The sequence below is a fragment of the Miscanthus floridulus genome, chromosome 12 (assembly GCF_019320115.1).
Source record: "Miscanthus floridulus cultivar M001 chromosome 12, ASM1932011v1, whole genome shotgun sequence".
NCBI classification, from domain to species: domain Eukaryota; kingdom Viridiplantae; phylum Streptophyta; class Magnoliopsida; order Poales; family Poaceae; genus Miscanthus; species Miscanthus floridulus.
Window position 1 is genome coordinate 71892174 of NC_089591.1, and position 13842 is coordinate 71906015.

The 13842-nt window shown below is 43.5% G+C and overlaps 1 protein-coding gene and 1 long non-coding RNA gene across 3 annotated transcripts; one reads left to right on the top strand and one right to left on the bottom strand.

Annotated features, from left to right (window-relative positions):
• Positions 1–4935: 4935 nt before the first annotated feature.
• LOC136496340 (methyl-CpG-binding domain-containing protein 13-like) lies at positions 4936–9023 on the bottom strand. 2 transcript variants are annotated; one of them, XM_066491992.1, is made up of 5 exons: positions 8671–9023; positions 7347–7434; positions 7137–7241; positions 6813–6962; positions 4936–6227 (listed from the first exon to the last, which is right to left on the bottom strand). In XM_066491992.1, exons 1-5 carry the CDS (start codon positions 8970–8972, stop codon positions 5259–5261), a joined length of 1614 nt encoding a protein of 537 aa, XP_066348089.1. In that variant the 5' UTR covers positions 8973–9023; the 3' UTR covers positions 4936–5258. The 2 variants fall into 2 exon arrangements, with proteins under 2 accessions (XP_066348089.1, XP_066348090.1); XM_066491993.1 differs by having other exon boundaries at positions 7347–7427; positions 8671–8810.
• A 588-nt stretch (positions 9024–9611) lies between these two features.
• Positions 9612–13842, top strand: LOC136497126 (uncharacterized). Its single transcript, XR_010769213.1, has 6 exons — positions 9612–10570; positions 11225–11315; positions 11414–11495; positions 12634–12785; positions 13042–13098; positions 13182–13842. It is a non-coding gene; the product is annotated as an uncharacterized lncRNA (long non-coding RNA).

A 13842-nucleotide genomic window follows, 5' to 3' on the forward strand; every position in this document is an offset into this window, starting at 1 on the left:
ACAGTTAACATATGCCAATTATGGATTAATTGGGCTTAATAATTTCGTCTCGCAAATTAGTGATGACTTATGCAATTATTTTATAATTATCGTATGTTTAGTACTCTAAATAACCTTCAAACATGGGATGTGACAAGGATCCAAACGTTTTACCTCAGGCACGTCACATCCACTGAACATTTGACATCTTACCATATGAATCCTGCCTCCAAAAGCTGACCAGCGAGCGTGCCACGTCGCGTGTTTTTCCCGGCCGTTCGATCGGACGTACGGACGGCCCAGATCGAACAAGCCACGGTCTTTTTGCAAAAAAAAAAAAAAAAAAAACTCGAACTTAGTCGAACACGCAGTTCAGGACTCCTCTTCTTCTGCTGCGCCGCGCATCTCTATCCTGCTCGTCCCTCGCTCCTCCCTTCGCCTAAACTAACCCTAGCGGCGGCGGCGAGCAGGAGCGCGAGGTGGCGACGTCAGCAGCAGCGCGCGCAGGCCTCGGTGGCGACGGCGCTCACGCAGGATCTCGCGAGGCGGCGGCGCGAGCGCAAGGCGGCGACGCGAGGCACGACGGCGGGCAGCAGCACAAGGAGCAGCGCGGGCGACGGCGGCGGCGTGTGCGCTTGGCAGAGGTAGCCCGTAGATGAGCTCGGTAGAGGCGATGCCAAGAAGGTGCTCGAGCTTTTGCTACTCCTCTTCGTCTCCAGGCAGCAAATTTCTGCCGTGGCCCGTGGTGCTGTTACTGCTGGCCGCATGGATTCGCCGACGGCTACAGTAGCAACAGCGGCGCAACCCAAGGTCGGATGCCCGGATCGCCACTGCCGCCGTTACAGATGTGCTGGACACCACCGCCTCCGCAGCTCCGGCCACAGCCTACAGGCTACAGCTTTTGTGCCGTCCATCAATGGCTGAAATGCTGTTAGCTGGCGTTGCCTCCACCAATGCCTGCAATGTGTTCAGCAAAATGTCCCACTCGTTCTAATTTTTTGTTAAAAGGTTTACATGCTACACATTAATGCACTTGAAAGATTTTTGCAAAGTTCTCTACGCAAGTTGCATGATTCTTTGGAGCCAAATCTGCAAGTTTCACAAGTTTGATTTCTCATAAATTGGTTTTTGTGTGAGTCGATTTTGATTAGCAGTGGTTTCAATTCCCAAACACATGCTGCTTTTCAACATATTGATATAGCCCACCAAATACACAAGACAATTAGTGTTGGATCACACATATTCAGTGCCGCTTTGTAGCCATCAGATATACCATGATGTTTTTGGTAAGCATTGTAAAATATAAAGATCAGAGGAGACATGCTCATATACTTCAGTGCACCTTCTGAGCCATCAGATATTCAAATTTCATGGCACCGCAATTTTACATTTGTGACATCTTGACGCCTCAAATCATGTAGTTTAAAGAACACTATAGAATTTCAAGGTAGTAGAGACAACATTTTCTGCTCAGTTGTCATCGGAAAACAATTGCATTTCTCTCTTCCTCTACTCTCACTTACATAATGTCAGAGCTTAATGTATGCTACGAAGCAAAAAGACTTTGCAATCTCAACCGAAAGCATATTTTTTAAGAATAGAAGAATAAATAATCAAACATATTTACCCTTACACTATTGCTACAAAAGTGCTTTCATTTCCTTGCCCTGATACAAAAATAATCAGACATCAAACAAAAGAAATTCTAAACATTATAAATCCCACGTAGAATCACCACAACGCCGCGCCCCAGGTTTTCTAGTTTCAATGAGTGATGGTACGCTGTAGCTTTTCTTTCAGGAAGTAACGTGTCGACGATGTAACAGTTGTTGAGTACTACAGTACCTTGAACTGAAGAAAAGGGGCCGGCAGATCATCAGCCTGCAGCTGATCACCGACACCAAGCTGCCTCTGGGTGATGAAAGTCCTGCATTCCAAGCGATCGAGTTCCTAGTTCCTACCCAGAGAAGCAGCATCACCTTTTCTTTTTTTTCTCCCTCTGGTAGATTGATTGATCCACTAGGTAGTGGTAGCTTTTACAGCTTCGCTTTTCACCGATCGTTTGTCGGTTGCCATCTCTATACTTTGCTCTGGAGAAAGGTATAGACAACAACAAAAAAAAACTTGCTTTTCTGTCACTCAACAACCACAACAAAAATCCACGATGTCAAAACATGAACGAACACACGGATAGATAGATTTTTTTTTAGAAAAAAAAATTGTTTCGGCCTCTGCGATCACAGTCGCACACAACCAAAGAGATAGATAGATAAATAGATAGAAAACTGTCAATGTACATCTGCAACTGCAAGATGTTGTGTTAATCAGTTGGAGGCACCAACCGTATCAGATTACCAACCCGATGATTTCGGTTTGGTGACATGTCACTTGTTCTCGAGCTAGCAAGCCATCATCAAGTGGCGAGGGCGCTGCTGGTGACGAAAAGGAGCCTCATCCTGTCAGTCACCGGACGGATGAGGTGAGGTGATGAGATTCAACTTAAACCGCGCTGGCGAGCACCACCACCAGCCGGTAGTGTAGTGCAGAAGACACGGAAAGATTTTTCACGTCAGAGATGGGGCGATCTGGGATCGCATTCGCATCAGATCAGGCTGCCAAGCACAAGAAAAGTGCCAAATGATTTGGTCATGGCTTCATGCTCTGCCTCGTTGCTCTGCAGACACGCAAGCATATATGCCAGCAGAGCCTCAGCCCTCAGGAGACGCAGCAGTTCCTGCATTCTTTTCATCTTCCTCACACAGCTTCTGAAGAACGATATATAAGCACTAAATATGTTAAGAAAAAATCGGAGTACGTAGTACGTACCATTCATTGGTTTTCATCATTATATTACAACTGATCATCATGGACCACAAAATGCCAGATTTGCCGGCCTTATCATTGCCGATTTGGGGGGTAATAAAGCGTCTGGTTTCTGGTGTTCCTAATCGGCTTTAGCGACCGCATGCACTGTGCTGTAGGGCGAAGGACACAGTGGCTGCCGCTGTACTGACTCTGAGGGCCTGTTTAGTTCCTCCTAAAACGCTAAATTTTTCAAGATTTCCCGTCACATCGAATCTTTGGACGCATGTATGAGGCATGAAATATAAATAAAAAATAAAACTAATTACACAATTTAGACGAAATCCACGAGACGAATCTTTTAATCCTAATTAGACTATGATTGAACACTAATTGTCAAATAACAACGAAAACGCTACAGTAGCGTTTTGTCAAAAATTTTGGCAACTAAACTAGGCCTGACTCGTTAACTCATCACTGTAGTGTGATTGTGCCGTTCATTCTATATTCATTCATAGGTCTGGAGTCGCTGTCGTGCAAAGGACCTACCCTAATTCTATGGTTGCAACAAACTTGACCTCTGAACTAGAGGACCTTGCTCTGGTTTAATTCGACATGATGTGTCCTGGCTAGAATTCGGTTAGCATCTTTTAGGAAAAAAGCTGAAAGGAATGCATGTGTGTAGATAGACATGAACTTGGTCTCACTCTAAACCACCTCCATCCAACCATGTTGGTCTTTTCTTTTCTTTTCTAGCCTGAAATTTTGTCTAGAAGCCAGCGAATCATGGAAGTTTATCCGATTCTTTTGAAACAATTCCGTTCTTCATCCAAACTGACCTGTTCAAGATAAACTGTAGCTAATTACTTAAAAATAGGCAATTTTGATTTTTCTTTTTATCTGGTCCATACTCCATACTACTGGTGGCCATAGCTTTCAGTACTTTGTCTGATCTATTTGTTCTGAATGAGGCCAATTCTGCACTGCACAACAGAAGTTTCACATGTGTCGAAAAAAATATCCTGCCAATTGTTTCTGAAAAAGCATCTGTTTTTGAAAAATCTCCTGCCAATTGTTGGCGTGCCAGAAAACTAAAGGGAAAGCATTATATATTTGTATACGTGACAGAAAAACAAATTTTAAAATAAAAGAAGAAATGTATGGTGAAAATTTGACAGCTGACCTAGAGCAACTAACAAGAGATGTCCACTTGCTAGCAAAAGTCTTTTGGCTTTGCACGTACCACGCGCATATATTATACCATATCCAAAGAATATGCTTCTTGTTGGTGAGCCTTAGGACATCATTCTACCTTAATGATGTGAATTAGACCAACATTATTCTGTTAAAAGTTGCATCTCATCATGAGATGGCACGGGATCAGATCACCAGGCCGAACCTTCAGCTTGTTATGGCATCTGCAGCTTAAGTGTAACAACCAATCATTGACCAGCTTTGTATCTGCATACTAGAATTGGAGGCCCAGTCAGCTTTGTTTGCACTTTGCAGTATCCACAAGCTTTTTTTACAGATGATAAAGCCCAGCACCACAAGACAGCTTGCATCATTGCAATTTGCAAGATCATCTCCCAAAGATTTCAACTGAAAAAAAACATGGGAAAAAGTGCAGAACATCAAAATTTACAAGGAAGCTTTGAGCCCTAGTCTCACAAGTCAATGCCTGGACCTCTAAGAACAGAAAACTTTTTAGCTGTTCTGATTACTGTTCCGGAAATAATTCGAAGGACCACAAGCAAACGGAGATAAGACCTCTGATCTGTACCTGAGTACTTTCCATGGCATCCAATGCATCTCCCAACAACTGATGTTGGCGTCAACAATTATAACTCAACCACAATGTGGTAACCCAAACAAAGAACAAGCATAGCTGCCATCCACATTCAAGTACTTCAAGAATCAGGCTCAAAAAAAAAAGTACTTCAAGAATCAATGAAGAAAGTACACATCAAAACAACATTTTCAACTCGAATAAGAGCGAAACTCTGACCAGTGCAGCAGAAGCCAAATACAGGTAGAACTTAGTCCAATGCCACGATGCACATTAAAAGTCTACCAAGTGACAAGTAGTAATACACAGATGGCTGCTCGTAGACGCATTACAGCCCAGATCATTTCCTAGGATATTGAGTCTGCTTTAACAAGTAACAATGCAACAAGTGAATGCATGATCAAGTTGCTACAAAAACACAAACAACAGAAAGTATTGCCAAGTCTTCCACCAGACAGCTTCCTGTGAACTAGACTGATCCCATCAGCGCAAGGTAGCATATGACAACTATATTAGACTATTAGTTATGGATCCTCTACACAGTTACAACGAGCTGCAGTCTTGCTTGCAACATGCATCCTTGTTGAGGCAAGGGCTAAAGAGAGCTAAGACTAGGACTAGGACTTGAGTTTGCTTCTGATCTGTCCTTGCCAGGTAAGAACTTGTTTTCATATTTCCCAGACTGAATTCACTGGGGAGGGAACCAACCACTGCCGTAGAACTTATCTGATGACCTTGACATAACATGATTGACTTGCGCGTGGTTTCTGTTACCATCATAAGCTGAAGCAGACCAGTTGGCTGCAGTGTTTTTATTCATGTTCTGTGGTGGAAGGTAGTAGTCTCTATTACCATCATAAGCTGAAGATCGATATGCTCGAGGGTCATCAATAACAGGAATATCACCCAGGAGAGTCCTGAACGCAAACACAAGGCATGGGTCTGACCAGACATGTTGAAATAGCGACGACAGGGCAGATCCAGGCAAACCATCAGATGTTTCACCTTGCCCTGCCGGTTGTCGCAGAACAGGAGCCTCAGCTGGTGCATTCTGGCATCCAGCATCTCCTGAAGAGTGTGGGAAGGATGCTCCCTGTGTTTGATTGGGAACTGAAGGAAGGTTTTCTGCTGAACTCCTGGTAGATTCTCCATCTTTCCTCTCAGGAAGTACAGAAGAAACCGTCTTTCGCCTAGGTTTTTGGATTTGCTTTGGTTGTGGCTCATTAGTGATGTCTGTCTGTGTGCCGCTATGTCCATCTCTGGGTGTGTTATTTGCTTCCTGGCTAATCTTCAGTGCAGCTAAACGAGGTGATGACCTCAGAGGTACAGCAATCCCTTTGACAGGTTTAGTTTTGTACTTCTTTTCCTTTGGTTTCTCCTTCACATTTGCTCCTTTCCTAGTGACAAATTTAGCTTCCCCTGGAGTCTCTTCTACGGAGCCTGATTGGATGCTCTTACCTTCTGAAGCTTCAACCTGATCAGCTTCCCTTTGGATTGAGTTTATATCATCAGGCTTAGACAATGTAACATTTTCAGCATTCTCTCCACTTTCTGGATTTAGCAGAGCATGTCCCAGCGCATTGGTACCTTTCAGTAGATCATACCGATTAGACTTGTCAGCAGTATCCAGTTGTGTATGATCCGATAGTTTTCCTGTCTGGATTTTACAAAGCAAATCAATAGTTGGGGTAGTAACAGTCAATTATGAAAGAGCAATAGCAACAAGAAAAGAAGTCCTTCCAATTCACTCAGTTAGAGTACAAAAAAAGCATCATAATTCAGATGACAGCCTACATCAATACAAGATGCATCTTACATCAAGCATAACGGTGCATTGCAAGTACACATTGGACAGACTCAGAACCAGTGTGTATCAAGAGCAATGCTTGTGTTCAGGTGCCTATAGGAATTTTTTTTTTCTCCAAAAGGACGGCAAGGGATGATTTGCCAGTGCATATAGGAAATATGAAACGAAGCTTTTTACAGTCCTTGGGCAAGGACCAAAATTACAACTAGGGATTCGGTACCTCCCAAGTTATAATTTGTGGAACCTCTTCATACTTCTCGAAGGATGGTAAAACAGTTCATATGAAATTCATACACCTGTGCCTTAAATAGAATCAAAATACCTTAAGAATGAACTCCTTGTTGATTTGCATCTAATTGTCAATCCAATATTCTAGCTAAGACAAGGTATCAAGGGAAGTTCAGATGTGGGTCAAAACTTAAAGATGCAACTTACATGATGAGATTGGTCCCCTTCAGTATGCAGGTCCCCAATTTTTCTCTTGTTTGGCAATCTAACACATTGACTGATGTCTCCAGATTCAAGATAACGGTGCACATCCTTGAGAGAGCGAAATTCATATCCATTGATTGGATCAATATAGAACTGCAGATCAAATGAACTGACTGGTTACAGTCGCGGAATAAATGGCTTATAGAAAGTCAGGCATCACAATGAAGCCTTAAGTAATACGAGATAACATGTTAAAAAAAACAAGGTCAAAAGAAACTTATCAGTTTGAGATATTTTCACAATCGAATCAAGGGATCGACGATATACCGTGTCACCCTTGACTCTAGATCCATATCGGTTCTTTCTAGGTCTGTATTCTTTCAACCAACCATCAGGCAACCCCTCTCCAGCAGGCTCAGTCTTGCCATCAACCTAAGCAGGTAGTAGCAAGTGGAAATGTAAGCAAAACTGTCAAATAGAACGGCCACATAAAAGAAAAAGAAAAGGAGAAAGGGAAGGACCTTCAAATGTACATACCAATACAGCAGATTTTGCAGGAACAATCTTGCTTTGAGTTATATAATCATCAGAGCCCTCACAAGAATCCATAGTTACGCCCTGTAGACTAACAGAAGATCATGTTTAGGTCAGCGAGACAATGTTAAGACACACAAGGAAGCATAGGCATGTTTGGATACAAAAGTATTTTTGGAGTTTTAGGAAAATACCATGGTTTTGTAGCGCCATGAAGTGTTTGGACACAACATTATAGTTTTTAAAAAATCAAAGTATTGCTAAAACTGAATTCTGTTTGGAGTTTTAAAAACTCCACTCTAGACCTCTTTTTTCTAAACCATGGTTTTGCATGTCTATGGGTTCTAAAACTGCAGTTTCTTAATTAAGTATGAATCCAAACAGGGCCAAGTATGTTATTAATAAGGAAGTATGAATGGAGTTTGCTTTGTATTTATGTTCTTCAATGAAATGCATTGCCTCATGTGTTGCGCTAAGAAAACCAATGGAACAAGGGCACAAGGCCATGGAGGGATGTAGCACTAGGCTCAAAACAAACCTGAGAACCTGAAATTGTATTTATCCACTCCTAACTCGAATTCATTCATTCTGTCATTAATGGAATGTGACAATCTAAGCAAATCCTATCCCAGAGATGACCGACTATGCCAATGAGAAGTAAGCATCCCAGCTGTCAAAAAAAGTGCGCATCCCAACTTCACAGAACCAGTTCGCCATACAATCTCAGATTCTAAAAGAACCAAAACACTTTTAACTATGAGGGTCAAATATTATATAACCTGCCCAGCAAGTTGCTTTGAAGATTAACTGAATAAAAAAGTTTTTAAATAAAGCTCTAAATACATAAGTTAACCAAAAAAAAGGCCTAACTGAAAGGTCCCTTTTCATGGAAATTTGTCTTTTTCACAGTTGTTGTTTGACTGTCCAAATCGCACATTAGCATGGTGCTGCATGTGCAGGAACTGAGAAATAGTTCAAGTACGAGTCCTAGTCTTGAGCAATTTTTAATTCACAGAAACTAGCGAACTACTGGACCAAGCTACACACGTCCGTCAAGAACCTATCTTTTTGCACAGTTTCTTCATCCAGATCCATAATCTCACACACATGCATATCACCAAACCAAGCAGCACAGAAGCCACTGACAGAGTTGCACATGATATCTCCAAAGCACCCGCTCGTGTTCTAAACAACAATCCAAGCTCTAAGTTTCGGAGACCCAAAGAGCCCCAATAGCGCATAAAAAAATCAGCTAAAATACAACCTGTATTACGCATAGCAGCACGCGACAGCAAGAAACGAGGCGTCGGAGCAAGAAAGAACTCACCAGGCGGCGCTACTGCCCGGCTTGGACGGCCATGGATGGAGCTCGGTTTCCGCAGAGATTGCCACCCGACAGGAGGAGAGGAGGAAGAGGAGGAGGACACGGCAAGGTAGCTGCTGTAGCGCCCACTGCTCCACCCCACGCACTAGTACTCTAGTAGGAAGGAGCAGGAGGAAAGGCAGCAGCTTTCTTTTACCTTTGGCCAGTGCCCTGATGCCGCCGCGAGCCCGCGACTTTTGTCCGCTCCTCGGATACGATGAGGTGCTGCGTGGTGGTGGTGGTGGTGGTGGTGGTGGTGGTGTCATGTGTCGACTGTGACACTGTCCTCTGGCGTCTGCGACATTAACCTCTTGCGATGCGCTGCGCCCTCTGCTCTCTGATCGGGAACCCTGTATGCTGCAGCCTGCAGCCTGCAGCCTGCAGCCGACCATTTTCTTCCTCCTCCTTGGGCTTTGGGTTTTGCTAACCACGTACTCGTACTTACTAGATCAGGCAGCGTAATGCAGAACTGCAAAGCACTCGCTCATCAGCTTTGCTCCAAAAAGAATATACGTACAGAAATTACCGGGCACCTTTTTCTCTTTTCTTTTTCAGTGGTGGTGATGGTGTAGTCTGAAGATCAGAGTTCAGTCAATGCTGTTTCTGCATCAAACAAACAAACTGCATGGTGTCATTGGTGTGGCAGCTTTGTAGCATTACTATCACGATCACGAGTAGTAGTACTCACTAGCACTAGTACTACTAGTACTACTGATCTATTATTTACTCACTCTGTACAATTCTGCAGTTGAGCTCTAGGTCACACATCAATGGCCATCCCATAGCCATTGCCAGTGCCATTGTGCCACTCCTCTTGGCTGCCCCAATTATTGGCCTCACCCTCACAAAATCAGCCGTGCACCGCCTCAGCACCCACGGCCAGAGGTGAGCAGACACAGATTAACCCAAACAAGGCCGCATTGACTCCAAGAAGGAGACACCGTCCACGTCACCCAAAATATTGTCTACCGTTGGATCTCGGGTTCGATGGACCAGATCTGCTCAATCGTACCCGTGGACCTTCCGGCCAGAACAACCAGCCACGTCACCCAATTTTTTCTCCTCCGTCAGATCTTCCATCCAACGGCCCAGATCGCTTGGAGCTGATTTCGCCGGGAGCGGCTTCTCGCGCTTCTCCTTGGCTTCTCCCGCTTCTCCTCTGCTTTCCCGCTTCTCTTCTGAATCCATAGAACCAAATATATACCCTAGCTTCCGCTTCCCCATCCAGCTTATCGCCCCCTCCTCTCTCTCCTCTTCACGCTCTCTCGCTCTCCCCGACTCTCTCCGACGCGGGCGCGGACAGGGCGGCGGCGCGAGCGGGAGGCGTCGGCGCCGTCCTCCCCCCCCCCCCCCCCCCCCCCCCCCCCCCCCCCCTCCTCCTTACTCCGTACCTCCGTTTCTCCCTCCCCTTCCCCTCTCTCTCTCTCCCCTTCCCGGTCGACACGACGGCAGGCGCGAGCGCGGTGGCGGCCGCGGCGCGGCGGCGCCCCCTGTGGGTTCTCGGCCGGCGCGGGTGGTGCCCGGCGGCCCCTTCCCTCTCCCTCATCCTCTGCGCGGGCTCCTCAACGCCTCCTCCCGCCGACGAGCATGTGCTTTGCTCCTCCATGAAACCCTACCTATCTACTTCTTCTGATTTGGTTTTCGTTTTTTGTTTCTCGGTGTTGATTTCAGCTTACTTCCTACTCCTCCATAGGGTTCCTCTACGAGCACCAGATTTGTTGCCTTCCTTCGATGCATGCTTGCTGTGTTGTTGCTGTTATTGCGCCATATTTCGCTTCTGCTGTTTCAGGTATCGGCGGTCCTGAGACTTCTGCCTCTTTGTCCCTGCTTGCTCAACATGGAGAGGAGCTCCTGCATAATATTGGTGAGTCACAAAGCAATAATCTAAAGATGCCTATCAGGCGGTTGACTAACAGAATAATGTGATATTTGTGTGCTGACCAATTTTCTTCGGATTAGATTACAGATACTTTCTAATGGCAATGGATATATACTGAAGGGATGTAGAGGATGGATATACACTGAAAGGGTTTACAGATTGTTAAGATAGTTAGTGGAAACTGAGATTGAAATATATGTATGAGGGATAGACAATTGATGATATTGTTATAGCCTGAATAAATTCCAGATTCTAACATGTACATTTTTCCGTTCGTCTTTGGTGATAACAAGTGCCTTTAATAGCAGGATAACTAGGGGAGTCCTCTGGCTGATATATTGCCCTATTATCATGTATATGGTTCTAATTGTACATTTGATGTTCGACTCATTGCCTGCATACCGATGATAGATCCCAGTTTTTTACATGTGCATGTTTCCATTTATTCCTAGCGGCAAGAATCTAGCATGCTCCTCAATTTGGGTTCAATAATATATACTTTACTGTACCTTGTCTAGACATGTGATTTGACTGGTCTGAGTTCTGTGCAGAATTAATTCCATTTTTATTAGTTGGCATTCCTTTATTATAGTGACATTAATCTCACATCCTTTATTTTAAATTTTTGTTTTGCTATAGTAATCGACATCGACATCAAAACATGTATGCTTTGCTACAGCTTGATTCCAGATATAGTCACTAATAGCCATAGTGTTAAAGGGTGCCCCAGGTATTTTGTTTCCTCCCTTTTTTGGCATTGTCCCTTGACTGATCTTCATCTATGGTTTCTATAGTAATCGACATCAAAACATGTATGCTTTTCTGCAGCTTGATACCGAAGGGAGCACGTCATGTTCCCAATGAAAAATAGAATTCAGAAGATTCGCAATTCAGACTAGAAGCGTACAAGGTACGAGCGATTTTCTTTTCCTCCTATACATACAGCTGAGCACTGATGTGTTGGTCTATCCTCTATGTTGCTCCAGTGCTATGTATGAAAGCTATCGCCTCCTAAATGTCTAACCAAATCTATCGAGTCTATTTTTTTGTACCAATTAAACTATTAAGGATCCATTTGTAGTGCCTAAAAGGTTACACATTTTGGTCATTTGGATCCTGACAATTTCTAGATGGCCTAAAAGGTTATCTTGGTAATTTCAATTCCTCTGCAAACTTTTTTTTTTTTTTGGCAAACCTCATTTGCTTGACATTTCCGCAGATCAATTTAGAGTAACCAGCTTTTTCAATCAAATCGTCTTTCACATTAAAGTACATGTGCTTTAAAGAAACCATTTTATTTGTTGCTTAATTATTTTGCTGGTTTAGGCTTATGCTTTCTTCACTAAATCTACGCCTATGACATTAACATGCCTTTTCCACCATAGACTTCAAAGTATCCACTGCAAATTCTCCTTTGGATATGAAGGGGTCAGCTATGGCAAAAGGTTGCTGCTTATGACTATTTTCATGTTGTTACTTGAGGCTAAAATATTTTTTTATCATGTGCATTGAGGCTGTGATATTTATAAATAAGGGTATCTTACACATTAACTAGACAGAGATGCAATGCAAGCTCATTTTGGTTATAAACTGATGGATCATGGATGCTGTGATATTCCTGCTTCCAAACATGAACAACTCCTCATTAGTATGAGATCGATGGAAGGTCTTTGTTTTCGGATCATAATAGCAAAATGCTCATATCTTACCTATTTTCATATAGGTCTGGAGGCGTTGCCCCTGGACTGCGGTGAGGCTTCTTGCTATGTGCCTCAAACTTTTTGAAAGCTGGAAGCCCCACTGTCTAATCAAATCCATTTAAACTATTTTTTCATATCAATTAAACTATTAAGATCCATTTATAGGGCTTACAAGGTTACACATTTTTGGTCAGTTGGAACCTGATGATTTTTGTTTCGTCCCTGTGTTTACATGGTTTCGTGCTGACGATAAGTTTATTACCACATTTACTTTTCTTACTTACTGTGTGACATGTACCATTTTCTTGATTTGCTGATGTCATGTGCTATTGTGCTAATACTTTGCAGAGGGGATCAGAGGTCGACGAGGTTAGATTGGATACACGACGCTGTCCTAAGAATCAGTTCTACAGCGATGACAATGCTGCCGGGCCTCCAGCCCTGCCTCCTGGGGCGCCCTCGATGCACGCAATGCATATGTCCTCACTGTCTGCCTGCAGGTACTTGAAAAAGCTACTCCAATACTCTTGCTGTTGTCTACAACATGCCTTCCATTGGTGTAATCACAGTGCTCAGATTTCTCAATGTTCAATTGGAAACTATATACATGTCGTATTTTATCCTTATCCCTCGACCTGTACTATTGTGCAATTGGTTTGGAATGGTCTTTATTGCTCGCCAACCCGTACATATAGTATCTCTGGATTATTCTCATGTGCTTAGAGGCCTCATCCTTCAAAATTGTGCTGATTGCAGCTCTCCGAAGATACATGACTTACCTTGCGCTTCCTTTGTTATCTCGTCCTGCTGAAGGTATGACTTCTCTCTGCAGATTATTTTTGGTTGACCTCTTTTGTCTTCAAGGTGTTCCAGCTGCTGAACCAGTACACTGCTAGGTAATACAAGCAGAGCTACTTCGGCTACCTGCCTATGGGCCTTTGCCTGCACTATGCCCAAATAGTGCTTGTTCTAGATACCGATAATGTATAGGTCCATCGTCTCTATCTAAATCTAAAATCTTGTCAGTCAATGCTGTAAAGCAACTTTGGGGGAATATCCCATGTATTTATTACTACCTTTGGTTATCTTGTCTCTAATAAGCCTATTATCGGTTGTTTCAGATGGAGTACAAAAATATGCTAAATAGGAAATGATTCGGCTTTTGATTGGCTGCAGTTGCTAATCGTTTTCCCATCTCTAGATGAAACATGTTTTTTTTCCTGGTTCATGTTCTCTGTTACTAATCATTAACCCACTGATACGGCGCGCAAGGGCGCGCCCCTTCCACTAGTAAAGGTCACAGTTACAAGTGCGGCAGAGGCTGATGGGATGAGCAACCAAGCAGATTAAAGATAAAGGGGCCATGGGGTCAGCGTCACAAAGTTGAGATGATTGAGATAGCAAGAGTTCCCGATCTGAATGGCAGAAGAGTCAAGAGGCCCTGTTGATTTCGATGAAATTTGGCTTACGGTTGAAATGCTATAAGAGAAAAAAAATATTATTTGTTTGCTGAAAAATACTATTGATGTAGCGACGTAGAACAGGCCAGAATTCATG